Raw genomic sequence first — 13,372 nt, forward strand, 5'->3', positions numbered from 1 at the left:
AGAGACCGTTCAAACTGAGAACACACTAAATTTTTTACATTCTTAAATTAGACTTGCCATTTTGGTATATATATGACCCAAAGTGATATTGCCTCAACCAACAAAAGCTAAAACCAAAATCCGATTTCCCCATACTTAGAGGTCAAGAGAAATAAAATATTTTTCCGGCGACGCAATGGCTTCTTACTCCGGTTGTTTCTTCGTCGTTACTTTGGCAGTTCTGTCACAATTTCTCTTAGCCCCAGCTTCAGCCTTGGTCAACAGGGAATACATCGATTCCAATTGCCAAAGAGTCAAAAACAAAGCCTTCTGCATCCAAACTTTGACCACCTATCCTCCTGCCGCTGCTGCCACCGGCCTGGTACTGATCATCTAAACACATAGTTATTCAGTAATAATTCTAAACTAAAACACATCTACATAGCTTTTGATGGTTTGTTTCGATAAGCGTCTATGGCAACATCATTTAAAAGGAATTCAATGGAAAAAGTGTGAAGAACCAACCATTTGTTTTAAGAAGTTTTTATAGGTGTTTAAAAAGTTCATTAAAACTTTGAAATTGCTTATGTTTTAATCTGTAGTTACCATTGGCTGAGGCCGTGGTTGGCCTTGCAATATCCCACTGCGAGAAGACAGCTGGTTTCGCAGCAGAGACAGCCAAAAAGGACGCAACATTGAAGACTCAGTTCAACGAGTGCCACGACGCCTATGTTGGTATTTTGGCGTCTCTAAAGAGCGCTCTACTGGAACTCAAGGACTCACCAGACACTGCCAACTACGACGTCATGGTTTCTGGCGATGATACAAGGCGTGTGAAGGGTTTGGTCGAGAAAAACACTGACACTGCTTCCAAGACGCTTATGGAGATGACACTGCAGATGGAGCAGCTTCTTGATCTCGCTGCTGGAGCCACCGATGCTGCTGACGACGACGATGAGAACTTACATCGTCGTGCTTGAAGTTTGAAACTAAGTTGGGTTTTGTTTTCGGTTTTCGGTTTACTTTTGTTATAAAAAAATATGAATGGATTCAAATGACATATATATAAATTTTTATATGTCACTGTCACTGATAATTGAATCTTAGGATAATTTCAAATTGTAATATTTGTTAATTTCGAAGCAAGTAATTTCTATACATGCGAGCATAAATACGTGAGAGCTATTAACTTGAGATTTTAGGTTTGGGAATTTAATGGAAAGTGCCTAATTTAACCAAAAAAAAACGTTTGCTAAATACAGTAATTTAAGTTTAAAAAATATTTGGAAGACAAAAATATTCAATTTTATATCCAGTTGAAATTAAGAGATTTTAAAGACATATATCATACGCAAATCATCTCCAGTTCGAAAGAACATACTTTGAAATAAAATTTGAGTCATTAATCTTATAAGATATTAAATATTGTCCACCAAAAGTAGAAAATACTATTATCCTTAATAATTTGTATACCTACATTAATTTGTCTACGAAAAAATTAGTTACCATTTTCCTTCTAGAAACAAAAATTATCCGTCCAGAAATTCCATAAATCTTAACTGGACATCTCGCCAAAAGGACCTCTAATTAACATTACTTATCATAAAACTAAGTAAAGCTTCAGTTTCATGTTGGAAAAGTAGGAATGGTGGTGGTACAACGAATAAATCTGGAATTATTTGATTCATACATTTATAAAGTTAATAAAAATTTTGGGTTATTCAATTAATACAAAAGAATCTATGATTATTATTGAATTATATATTTATTTTATTGGTTTAAGACTTTTTATACGTTTCTTCACAAAATCAAGTCATAAAAGTATCATCAAATATACAGATTGTTTGAATTTTTTTACAAGGTTACAAAATAACTAATCAACAAGATTAAAAAGAACTCTATAAAAACAGTTTTGAATCTTTTATTTATTTATATTTTTATGACTTTCTTATAGTTATCAAAAATTCTTGTAAACTAAAAACCAATAACGCCCCTAAGATTTATGATTATTGAAAGAAAATAAACAAAAATAGAAAAAGAAATAAAATCTGGCCGGAGAAGAGAGGATATGATGAAGTCATGAAAACTATATGGGGGTAAGAAAGAAAAAAATCTCATTTGAGTCATTAATGAGTTTTGGCCAAAGTTTTGTCAAAACTTACACAATTTTTTCTTTCTATAAAAGTAGAAAACAACTTTTTCATATTTTAATAGAAGAATAAATCCACCATATCTTCCATGTCATGTGTTGTGTTTGTCCATGTTTCTTGGAAGAAAAAGTTATAATAATCATTCATTTCCACCTTACATATGTTTATTTATTTTATTTTTATATAAGCCTTAAATACGCCATTGATCTAATATTAGTGCCATTGCTCTAAAATTAGGTCTGTTATGGTTCATTCACCAAATTCTCCAAAAAAAAGCTAACAATAAGAAGATTGACCACATATTTTGATCCATCTTTACTTTTTAGTTTCTATACAGAGAATGAAAATCTGAAATTCTAAAGAGAGAGTAAATGGAAAGTAAAACTTAAAGATTCGCTAATTTTGAAACAAATGGGCATGGGGGTAGTATCTAACATACTTGCAAGTATTATATAAACCTAACCACAATTGATGAACAATACAATACCAAAATCTGAATTCTAACGATGGCTTCTCCCTCCAACTATTTTTTCCTAGTTTCTCTTGCAGTTCTGTTACCATTTCTCATAATCTTTGCTTCGGCCACAACTTACATTGACGCCATATGTCAAAGTGTTACCGACAAAGCCTTCTGCGCCAAAACTTTGAACGCATACCCTGCCGCGGGCTCTGCCACCAGCCAGGTACTAATATATATCTTCCAAAACCAATAGATATAACACTTGTGGTTGGGAAAAATAAAAAATATATCATTTGTTACTTTCCAAAGGTTATAGAAAACAAAAAAAAGGTTATAGTTTCGTGATCAGTTACATTTTTTCTTAAACGAAATCTTTTTATTTTTTTGAAAGAATGTAAAAATTAAAAAAAAATTGTTTTAAGGTTTTTTTTTCTTATTTCTTAGATTATTTGTTTTTTCCTCCTTAAATTATAATCAACAGTTTGGAGTTATGGTTTTAAGTTGAATCAAACATATGGTGTTATCATAAAGGTGTTTTGAAAAACCTAAAGATCAGGATTGAAAATGCATTTAGGATTCCAAAATCACAATTTTGTAATATCAAGTACTCATGTCTCTTTCTCAATCATAGAGTCATAGACAGATGATTCCTTTTTCTTCTTTCTTTCAATTTGTAGTTTCAAGCAGCTACGGCCACGCTCAACCTAGCCATTTCTTATGCCGATAAGTCTGCGGGTTTCACCGGAAATGCGGCAAAGGAGAATCCAACCTTGAAGACGCAATTTGCAGCGAGTCAAGATGCCTTTGTGACCATTAGCAAGTCTCTCAAGAGTGCTGCTTCGGAACTCAAGATATCGCCAGACACTGCCAACTATGATGTCATGGTTTGTAGTGACAGCATAGCGACGGTGAAGAATTTGGTAGAGAAAAATACAGACAATTCGTCAAAGACTGTTATGACGATGACATTGATGATGGAGAAACTTCTTACAATCGCCGTTGGAGCCACTGTCGCTGTTGGCGGATAAAGACAACGATAATTAAGAACATGTACATACCATCTTTCGTTTTACCCTGGTTAAAGGTTGTGGTTATTTATTTTACGGTTTTTACCCAATAAAAAGATTGTGGTTATTTTACTTCTTTATGATGCAATGTTTTGTTTTCAAGATCCATACATTTTTTCTTTCGATGGAACATCTGTATGTGATGAAAACTTGCTTAGTGAATTTTAAGATGATTTGGAAAAATCTAAGGACCATTATATGTTATTGGGATCATTGATTTTAATTATTCTCGAAATTATGTGATTCGTTTAATGGTTTTTAATTACTAGTTGAAATCTGATTTTCAATTAAGAAAATGTTATTCATGTAGTGATTTATCATTAAGGTTTTGATTTACATGTATTTCAAAAGAATGTGAACTTAAAAATACAAAAACTTATTAAATCCGAGGATAAATCATCTTACTTCGAAATTCATATATTTAATCTTAAAATCATTGATGATTTCCAAATTGTACGTGTACATATCCAAGAGGAGCTTACTGGTAGAAAGATTTAGAATGATTTTTTTTTTTGTTTTGGGATTCCAGATTTACATTACTTTATGAATTCTAAGATTTTTTAGTAAAATCTACTGTTACTGATTTCATAACTTTTAAATTTCATTGATTTTTTTTATTATTAGTAACCAATCATGGAGTTATTTTTTAATTAATGTGGACAAAAAAATCTTTTCTTACTCAAAAAGTTTGGTTATCATTAATTATAGTTCTATTAAGATATACAGTAGTTTGATTATTGACATAAGAATTCTTACAATTTTATAAATTAAACTTAACTTTAGAATTCAAGGCAGTTAGTCACTGTATAAAACTAACCCTTCATGGGGACTTATTCACACGTTTTTTCTAAAAATTCATGCATCAGTCTTCCTCTTGATGCGCTCTTTAGAGTTAAAGCTTTCTCTGGGCCTCGAGAACCTCGTCTCACTCATTTTTGACCATCTTTTTTGTCATTATACTTATGGAAAAGAAAAACACCGTATTCTTACTATTTTTTCACTATCATGATCACTAAAATGTGGGACACTACTGAAGAGCGAAGACCATATATAATTCTTTTGCTAGGTGTTACCAGTGAATATTTCCTAAGGTTTTTTCAATTCTTTTTGGTTTTAAACCATATTGGAGCGTCGGAGAGATTCCAAACTACCATATTTTGCTTATTTTTATAGAAATTACACATAAATTAGTTTGTGTACACACGACTTAATCTTACTGAAACATAAATTACACAAATAACATTGTAAATAGAATGACAATCAATGTGTACTTTATTTGATATAAATATGACTTCACGTTTTTTTATAACATTTTATGATTTTGGTAAAACAAACAAAGTCCAACAATAATAATATTATAAATGTTTGGAAAGAATTAATTATATATTAGAATATTGGTTACCAATTATAGCCTAATAATAAGAACTGGTCACAGATTATCCATATGTACTTTTTTAACTTCATGAAAATATAGAATTATAAAAAAAAAAGAGTAAATGGAATCGTTGCCAATTTTGAAGCATGTGACTATGTGAGTAAGAGGTAGTATTTAATATGCATCCAAAGTATTAATAATCTATATAGAGAGTAAAAATGATAATGTGATGAGAGTTTAGGAATTGGAAGAAGTTATATTTACTATCATAATAGTAAGCTTTGGGTTACATACTTACATATGTTTATATAGTAAAATGGTTTCCTAAACTAAGATAGAACTAAATCTTTACATATCAATATAATAAATATACTATATCTTCATATTAACTTCTGGATCTTCTATATCCTTCTACAGAAAATTTGAAATCATAAAGAGATAGTATTATATATACCAATGACCACAATTGATGAACAATGTACAATACCAAAATCTGAATTCTAACGAGGCATGGCTTCTTCATCCTACGGCTTTGGTGTCGTGTATCTGGCGGTTCTGTTACCATGTCTCTTAGTCCCTGCTTCGGCCACAAAGTATATCGACGCCATATGCCATCTTGTTTCCGACAAAGCCTTCTGCACCAAAACCTTGAATGCTTACCCTCCCGCGACTTCTGCCACCAGCACGGTACTAATATATATACACCAAAAGTAATAGATAGAAATACATCACTTGTTACTTTCCAAATGTTTTGGTTGCTCGATCAATTATTTATTTTTTTTCTTAAAAAGTTTGTTCTACGTTTTTTCCTTAAATTATCAATTTAACTTTTGAAGTTATGGTTTAAATTTTAAATATATATACATGGTTTTCTTATAAAGTGTAATGAAAATCCTACAGGTTTAGAATTGAAATGTGGTTATAAAATAAAATCATAATTTCGTAATTGCAAGTATATATGTTCATGTCTCAAACTAAATCATTGATACATAATTTATTATTATTTTAATCTATAGTTCGAAGCGGCTGTGGCCACGCTTCACCTAGGAGTGTCTTATGCCAATAACGCTGCGGGTTTCGCCGGAGAAGCGGCAAAGGAAAATCCGCAGTTGAAGGAGAAGTTTGATGCATGTCAACTTGAACTTGCGCTCATTAGCAGGGGTCTCAAGAACGCTTCGGAGGAACTCTATGATGACACTGCGTACTTTGACGTCACGGATTGTCTCGACAACATAGCGACGATGAAGAATTTGGTCGGGAAAAATACAGACAAGGCTTCGAAAACTATCATAACGATGACATTGATGTTGGAGAATTTTATCTTTCTCGCCATTGGAGCCACCTCAACTATTGATATTAAAACATAAGACTTTCTGAAGGATATACCATATGACATTCTAGGATCTGTTAATAAACCTTCTGATAATTATAAAATAATTAAAAATTCATGAATCTCTAGTATTCATCTATATATTTTTTCCAAAATTCATAAACATTCTTTTCTTATAAACATTTTTTTTCCAAAATTCATAAACATTCATAAAATTCAATGAAAAAGAAAAGAATGATATTGATCTTTCTCTTTTTAAAAAAATAATAACAAAATCCAAAAAAAGAAGAAGGAAAAAGTAAATAAACAGATAATGTAATCTTATTCTTTGTAATCAAAGTAACTTACTTTTAGAGGTCAAGAAATAAAAGTAACAAAAAATTATCTATAAACATATAAAATTTTTTTATCCATTAACTAACTTAATTATCGAAGTCTTTGGAAATACAAACCCTTTAACAAAAAAAAAAGTCTTTGGAAATACTAATTTAACAAGGTGATATAATTTTTTTAACTGTGTTCAATATTGGATAATAAATATCAGTTATTATTTTTCCAACATATTTTTATAGTTGATGGATAAACAAAAGCCTAGTCTCTAGAAGGAACTAACTGGTTAATTAGTTCGTTCGTGCAATCACATACCAAAAGGCTTTTCCTTTTATACGGATTGATATGGCTTTTAATGATTCACCGATAGATTTTTGGGAGCCAGGTGTGGCAAAAGATCTGGCCCAGACCTGACTAATGACTATCTTTCCTTCCTTCTCCAGCTTTGAAGTAGTAAAGGCAAATGTAAGGATCACCCATTAGTGTGGCAGGCCGTTATTTATCCACCACGAGAACAGTTATAAGCATTGGCTAAATTCATGTTTCGCAAATCATTGAAAAGAACGAAAAATGGATATCGGAAGAAAAGGGATAACAAAATAGATTTACAATTTTTTTTTCTCATTTCATTCTATTTACATTTTTATTTGATTTTTTTTAAAAGGTTTTTACTAATTATCCTAAGGGTAAATCATATTACTTCTTATATCATAAATAATATTTATTTGATATTTCCTTGAAGTTTTAAATATTTTGGCTTTGAAATAATATATAGTACTGGAAATTAGAAAATAAATAGAAAGTGGCAAGTAGAAAGCAGATAAAAGAGGGAATGATATACATTACGATCCAATAACATATTGTTAATGCTAAACTTTTGGAAGGTATGTTTTTCTATTTAAAATTTTTAATGTATTTTGATTATACTATTTAGCAGCTGCTAGATTTTGCGAAATTAATTATTGTCATCTAAAGATTTTTGTCTATAATTATTTTTTCTCCAACCTAAGAAACTTTATGAAGTATATATAAATTCACTTTTATAGCATTTAAAGAATACTGATATATTTCTATCATAATCAAATTTTAGTAACTTGATCAAGAATAATATGAAAATATATTTTGTTGAACGAGATACCTTTGGCTCTCATCTTAAAGTTCGATAGGATAGAAAAGTATAAACGGAAATCTAAAAGATTGAGACCCACCTAATCTAATTCTACTATTTTTTCTAAAGCGTAGTGCCCCTCCTATATGGCGCCTTCAAGATACATAAATAATATATGACTACAAATAACAACGGTAACGAGTCCATTCAAAAAAATCAAAAAGATTCTCCTGTGAGGAAATGGCTTCTTTTTCGTTTCCATGGCAGTTCTATCCGAAATTCTCTTTATCTCTTCTTCGGGCTTAACCTCCACAAAATATATTGATGCGCTATGCCAACATGTGGAAAACGGTACCTTCTGCATGCACATGTTGAGAGCCTATCCTCCCGCGGTTACTGCCACCGATTTGGTACTAATCTTTAAGACACATCTATTAAATTTCTCATGTTTCTGTTTTAACCTTAAGAAAAAAAGGTACTGTATTACGTTTTCTCTTCTTTCTTTGATATCACACCAAAAGTTTACATGCAAAAGTTTCAGTTGAGTTCTTAAACTTATGATTTGATTTATCATTACACAATTATTCTTTCGCTCTTTTGGAATTAAAAAAATATTGTTTAGATTGTTAATTCACCTTTGCAAAGTTGATCATTTTTCTGCAAGCACTTGGACACTTGTAGGCAAAAGTTTTGCAAGATGTAACATAAACTTTTTATTTTGCAATTGTAGTTATCTTTATAATTTATTTTCAGTTCATTAACATCAAATTTGTATGATTTTGTTTAGTAAACCATCAATAACTGTATTTTCTAATCTATAGTTTTCCCTGGCTAACATCGTGATCAACCTCGGCATATCCTACGCCAACAACACGGGGGCTTTTGCCGCCGAAGCGGCTAAGAAAGAGCCAACGTTGAAGGTGCAGTTCAAGTCATTCCAGCATGAATATGACGGTATTCAGTTGTATCTAAGAATGGCAAGGGGGGAGCTCAAGGAATCTCCAATGAGTGCAAACTATGACATTTTTCGTTGTACGGATATCACTATGTACCTGAAGGATGTGGTCGGAGGAAACAGAGACAACACCTCTAAAACGTTCATGGATATGACATTGCAAATGGAGAACATTATCGATGTTGCCCTTGGAGCCACCGTAGCTCTTGGCGGGTGAATATGAATCGTGGCGTTGTCAAAAGCTGGCTTAGGTTTTTAATTTGTAGTTTGCATTTCCTCAAAGATTGTAATGATTTAATCCTCTGCAATAAAAATCAATATATTTTCAAGGTACTCTAAGTTTTGTTGTAAAAGAAGTACAAGACAAAGGTTGATATGTATTAGGTGGTTTTTTTCATTAAGCGAAATTAATGATTTTAAGAGTTAGCTCAATCACAAGCGAAAATCTATGAGCCTTCAAGAATTAATTACCAAAGTGCAGGTTTAGTCAACAAACCGAAAAGCAAATATGGCTCAAATTCATGAGAACTATGTGAATTTGGTTGAGCAGAAGGACAACGGTGAAAACAAAGTTGCTCATTAAGCTTCAAGAAGCAGAATGTCAAAAACAGTTGCTTATGTATGTTAAGTCTTTTGATATTTGACATATACGACTAAGGCATATGCATTATATATCTATTTGTATAATAATCAATTTGAACCCGAATTCGAAATGTAAAACAATCCCAACTTATTACTTTCATTTGTCAACCTTTGGTTTCGGTGGCTTGACTCCACCGTTAAGCCCTTCACCGTGCCATGGTGCGTCGGGTTAATCCTATCACTCACTTGTTCTCCTCCCTTTGGTATAATCCTTTTCCGTGGTGCCGCCGGTAATTGAGCATTTTGCTTCTTGGAGCTAACGCCCTTGAGCATATATCACAGTAGTCTTATAAACTTTTCGTTAATAAAAATCTAAAGAGTTACCAAAAAGTAAAAAAAAACTTGACCAAAATAAAATAAAAAACTAGTCAACAAATTGTATAGACTGTACTAAGATGAAAAATAAGGAAAGAATAATCTCAACAAACCAGTCAGATTTCCTAGATTTCAGCACATAATGAAAATGAAAGAATATAATTAATACCAGTCAGATTTGTTTTTGTTTTTTACTAAAGATGGTGATAAATTTCATGACTTCCAAGAAAAGTTCCCTTGCACATAAATATGACTGGTATAAACAATAACCACAAACATCAAAAAGCAAATCCAAAAGTTGAATCCTAATTTAACTTATAGGTTGAGAGAAACAAAACGTTCTCCCACGAAGAAATGACTTCTTCTTCTCATTGTTTCTTGATCGTTTCAGTGGCACTTCTATTGCAAGTTCTCTTATCCCCTGTTTCGGCCTTAACCTTAACCTCCACAAAATACATTAATAAATTATGCCAGATGTCATTTGTCGACAATAAACCCTTCTGTTTGCAAACATTGAGTGCCTATCCTCCTGCGGCTTCTGCCACTGGCTTGGTAATATCTGAACCCATATCTCCAATCAAACTAGTTTTTGATATTTGCATATATTTTAATTTTATACTTTTATCCAACGTTTACGTGTCAATTGAATTTTCGAAAATATGTTTCATTATCATCTACGTTTTCTTATTTTATTTTTTTTGTTTAATCATGGATTATCAGTCTAATAAAATTTGAAAAAAAAAAAAAAAATTGAATGTATGGTTTGAAAGAAATTAGAACCACTTTTCAAAACATAAAAAAAATCATATATATGTTTTTATTTATGACTCATTCTTAAAACAATTTCTTTTTATAAATAATATGACAAATATAGCTCCCACTTGCGTCAGCCGTGATCCGCGGCATTGTCCTACCCCAAGCCAAGAAGTCTGCGAGTTTTGCAAATGGAGCAGCGAAAAAGGAGCCGAGCTTGAAGACACAGTTCCAGACGTGCCAAGAGGCCTTTGTAAGTATTGGAGATTCTCTCATGAGCGCTTTTGAAGAACTCAAGCGCGATCCACATATCGCAACCTATGATGTTATGACTTGTACCGACCATACAACCCAAGTGAAGAATTTGGTCGGAAAAAACACAGATGTGGCTTCGAAGACTCTCATAGAGATGACAATGCAAATGGAGAAGCTCATTCCTCTTGCTCTTGCATCCACACAAGTTCTTGGCGGGTGAAAACGAAAGTGATAACATATATCATCGTGCTTATCTTAATATATGATTTAAAGAGTACCATTTATAAAACAATCTTAATTTTAAGAGTTACATACTAGGCCATGATTGTTTGTACTTTCGAAAATGGTTCGGCTTAAAAACTTTTGGGGCCTTAGGCTTTTGGATGTTTTAATGAGGCTCAAATATTTTCGACCGTGAGTTTATTTGGGCCCAAATGAACTATCTAGGAAAGATCTCCTGTGGTTAAAATTAATTTAGATGTATATATTCGGACATAGCTTTTGGTTTGTGTGACAACTTTATTTCCATATATAAACTAGTCAAGCCTCTAAAGAGAGACCACATTCCGAAAAGTACTTGTTTATTGGTGTTATTCATCGCTGCTCAAGGTGGCAAACCAAGGAGAACAAGAAGAGTCCAGGGCCAATGAGCCTGAGGGTATCAAATCAGTGATTGATGACATCTACATTTTTGAAGACGACCCTGTGGTTGATAGGTTCAATAGGTTTGGCACGGAGATGTCTGCCATGGTCTCGGCCTTGACACAGGTGGTTTCTGCTCGCTCTCAGACTGAGGCTGAAGGTGCTCACTCTCAGACTGAGGCTGAAGGTGCTCACTCTTCTTCCTCTTCGGCTGGACATAAAAGAGGATGGCTTGGAATCGATTCTGCTCCTATTCCCTCATCATTTGCTCGTGTAGACTCTTCACATAATCCGATCGGTGAGTCTAGATGTTACATTTCGTGAACCGTCTCTATAGCTTTTATTTTTGATATGTGTTCTTGTTCTCGAATTTATTTGCTTAAACATGGACTCTAACATCTCAAAGACAAGAAATAAAATTTGGTTAATTGTTTCTGTCTGATTAAAACAAAAAAATTACACGTCAAATCATAAAAAGAATCGCTATTTTGTACAGAAGAATCCATGAGCAAGGCATTTCCAGAGGAAGCAAGGGAGAAAAAAAGGAGGTACAGAGGAGTAAGGCAGAGACCATGGGGCAAATGGGCAGCTGAGATACGTGATCCACATAGAGCCGCTAGGGTTTGGCTCGGGACGTTTGATACAGCGGAGGCCGCGGCTAGAGCCTACGACGAGGCTGCACTCCGGTTCCGTGGAAATAAAGCAAAGCTAAATTTCCCAGAGGATGTAAGGATTCTTCCTCCTCCCCCTCCTCTTCTTCGTTCACCAGCTGACACGGTGGCGAATAAAGCAGAAGAGGATCTGATAAATTATTGGAGTTATACAAAGTTGTTGCAAAGTTCAGGCCAACGGTCATTTCTCGAGCGAGGACAAGAAGAGAGTAGTAACATATTTGAACATTCACCAATGGAACAACCTCTGCCTCCTTCAAGTTCTGGTCCAAGTTCCTCTAATTTTCCTGCACCTTCTCTACCTAATACATAGTTTCACTTTTATTAAAGCTCTACAAATACAATTAAATACATAGCTAAATGAAAATGATTTTCTTGTCTGTATACCTTCTTAAGTGCTAAACAATATATTGTACTCTTTGTTTTCCTTAACTAATCTCTCTCCCTTTTTTTGTTGTAGAATCTTTTTTATCATCCAAAATTCACTTCCCACACGTTTTAGTTTCGTATCTCAGTTACGTCTAACGAATTATATTGGTTAAATGAAACAATACTCCAAATATTACCTCTAAAAGTTTAGTATCGAAACACTTCTCCATTGTGCTCCGAATCGTATATGTTCGATTTTTTTGTAAAAAAATAACCTTGAAAACAAGCAGAGTTAGGCCAGTGACAAAAATTAGGCAAGATGCAGCAAAAGAGTCGGCAATGGGTTAGCTCGATGTCACGTACATGGTACATTTTGAGCTATCTTGACAAAATCTTTCCATGATTCTTGTCTTGGACCATCATTCATTTTTCCGACCTTTTGAAATTATATTCATGATTCATACATGTCAAAGAGAAAACGTTAGGTCTACGAGACGACGTAACTCAACTTATGCACTCTTTAATTTTAAATCAATACTTTTACTAGCCGAAGAAACATAAAATAGAAATCATGGAGGCAAGAAAAAATAAGATTTATCTTTTTATGTCAATTAAAATTTTACAAAAATCCATTAAAACAGTACATTTCCACGTCGAATACAAAGTCAATCATAATAAATATTTATGATGGTGTAAGCTATTAATTGGGTCATTGGCTCATTGGTTTCCTTCTATTTGTGGTTCCTTTCACTGACTTTACTTTTCTTATTCGAGTGATATTTTTGCTCCATCTTCTTTAAACGAATTCTTAAGATTTTGTTTGACGTTATCTGAAATAACGATGTCGTTGAGGTAAATAAAGAAAACAATTCTGTCTTGAATCCTTGGGATCTGATGGCGGAACTTAGCTTGTTTGACAGTCATGGAGATTGTTTGAGTCTGTAAATTGTCTTCTTTTTAACCGAACAAGA

At 33.0% G+C, this 13,372-nt stretch overlaps 6 protein-coding genes across 7 annotated transcripts; all 6 read left to right on the top strand.

The window, feature by feature from the left end:
• The first annotated feature begins 98 nt into the window (after window positions 1-98).
• Window positions 99-1,216, top strand: AT5G50030 (Plant invertase/pectin methylesterase inhibitor superfamily protein). The gene is made up of 2 exons (NM_124382.4): window positions 99-361; window positions 582-1,216. Exons 1-2 carry the CDS (start codon window positions 176-178, stop codon window positions 957-959), a joined length of 564 nt encoding a protein of 187 aa, NP_199814.1. The 5' UTR covers window positions 99-175; the 3' UTR covers window positions 960-1,216.
• Window positions 1,217-2,385: 1,169 nt separating this feature from the next.
• Window positions 2,386-3,891, top strand: AT5G50040 (Plant invertase/pectin methylesterase inhibitor superfamily protein). Its single transcript, NM_124383.2, has 2 exons — window positions 2,386-2,812; window positions 3,267-3,891. The coding sequence occupies exons 1-2, from the start codon at window positions 2,636-2,638 to the stop codon at window positions 3,615-3,617; spliced, it is 528 nt and encodes a 175-aa protein (NP_199815.1). The 5' UTR covers window positions 2,386-2,635; the 3' UTR covers window positions 3,618-3,891.
• A 1,633-nt stretch (window positions 3,892-5,524) lies between these two features.
• Window positions 5,525-6,541, top strand: AT5G50050 (Plant invertase/pectin methylesterase inhibitor superfamily protein). Its single transcript, NM_124384.3, has 2 exons — window positions 5,525-5,718; window positions 6,048-6,541. Exons 1-2 carry the CDS (start codon window positions 5,542-5,544, stop codon window positions 6,396-6,398), a joined length of 528 nt encoding a protein of 175 aa, NP_199816.1. The 5' UTR covers window positions 5,525-5,541; the 3' UTR covers window positions 6,399-6,541.
• A 1,454-nt stretch (window positions 6,542-7,995) lies between these two features.
• Window positions 7,996-9,107, top strand: AT5G50060 (Plant invertase/pectin methylesterase inhibitor superfamily protein). Its single transcript, NM_124385.2, has 2 exons — window positions 7,996-8,209; window positions 8,621-9,107. Exons 1-2 carry the CDS (start codon window positions 8,060-8,062, stop codon window positions 8,969-8,971), a joined length of 501 nt encoding a protein of 166 aa, NP_199817.1. The 5' UTR covers window positions 7,996-8,059; the 3' UTR covers window positions 8,972-9,107.
• Window positions 9,108-10,025: 918 nt separating this feature from the next.
• AT5G50070 (Plant invertase/pectin methylesterase inhibitor superfamily protein) lies at window positions 10,026-10,991 on the top strand. The gene is made up of 2 exons (NM_124386.2): window positions 10,026-10,263; window positions 10,586-10,991. Exons 1-2 carry the CDS (start codon window positions 10,066-10,068, stop codon window positions 10,937-10,939), a joined length of 552 nt encoding a protein of 183 aa, NP_199818.1. The 5' UTR covers window positions 10,026-10,065; the 3' UTR covers window positions 10,940-10,991.
• A 240-nt stretch (window positions 10,992-11,231) lies between these two features.
• ERF110 (ethylene response factor 110) lies at window positions 11,232-12,603 on the top strand (the record flags this gene model as incomplete). Of its 2 annotated transcripts, NM_124387.3 has the most annotated exons (3): window positions 11,232-11,521; window positions 11,549-11,659; window positions 11,858-12,345. In NM_124387.3, exons 1-3 carry the CDS (start codon window positions 11,458-11,460, stop codon window positions 12,343-12,345), a joined length of 663 nt encoding a protein of 220 aa, NP_199819.3. In that variant the 5' UTR covers window positions 11,232-11,457. The 2 variants fall into 2 exon arrangements, with proteins under 2 accessions (NP_199819.3, NP_001330901.1); NM_001344871.1 differs by having other exon boundaries at window positions 11,232-11,659; window positions 11,858-12,603.
• Between the last annotated feature and the right edge of the window lie 769 nt (window positions 12,604-13,372).

This window comes from Arabidopsis thaliana, chromosome 5 (assembly GCF_000001735.4).
Source record: "Arabidopsis thaliana chromosome 5, partial sequence".
In the NCBI taxonomy this organism is placed as follows: Eukaryota; Viridiplantae; Streptophyta; class Magnoliopsida; order Brassicales; family Brassicaceae; genus Arabidopsis; species Arabidopsis thaliana.

What these genes read in the sequence shown, in the direction of transcription:
- AT5G50070 (NM_124386.2), top strand. Translation starts at nt 10,066, where the DNA reads ATGACTTCTTCTTCTCATTGTTTCTTGATCGTTTCAGTGGCACTTCTA. An exon ending in CGGCTTCTGCCACTGGCTTG is followed by an intron (nt 10,264 to 10,585) that starts GTAATATCTGAA and finishes TGACAAATATAG; the next exon opens with CTCCCACTTGCGTCAGCCGT.
- AT5G50050 (NM_124384.3), top strand. Translation starts at nt 5,542, where the DNA reads ATGGCTTCTTCATCCTACGGCTTTGGTGTCGTGTATCTGGCGGTTCTG. An exon ending in CGACTTCTGCCACCAGCACG is followed by an intron (nt 5,719 to 6,047) that starts GTACTAATATAT and finishes TTTAATCTATAG; the next exon opens with TTCGAAGCGGCTGTGGCCAC.
- AT5G50060 (NM_124385.2), top strand. Translation starts at nt 8,060, where the DNA reads ATGGCAGTTCTATCCGAAATTCTCTTTATCTCTTCTTCGGGCTTAACC. An exon ending in CGGTTACTGCCACCGATTTG is followed by an intron (nt 8,210 to 8,620) that starts GTACTAATCTTT and finishes TCTAATCTATAG; the next exon opens with TTTTCCCTGGCTAACATCGT.
- AT5G50030 (NM_124382.4), top strand. Translation starts at nt 176, where the DNA reads ATGGCTTCTTACTCCGGTTGTTTCTTCGTCGTTACTTTGGCAGTTCTG. An exon ending in CCGCTGCTGCCACCGGCCTG is followed by an intron (nt 362 to 581) that starts GTACTGATCATC and finishes TTTAATCTGTAG; the next exon opens with TTACCATTGGCTGAGGCCGT.
- AT5G50040 (NM_124383.2), top strand. Translation starts at nt 2,636, where the DNA reads ATGGCTTCTCCCTCCAACTATTTTTTCCTAGTTTCTCTTGCAGTTCTG. An exon ending in CGGGCTCTGCCACCAGCCAG is followed by an intron (nt 2,813 to 3,266) that starts GTACTAATATAT and finishes TTCAATTTGTAG; the next exon opens with TTTCAAGCAGCTACGGCCAC.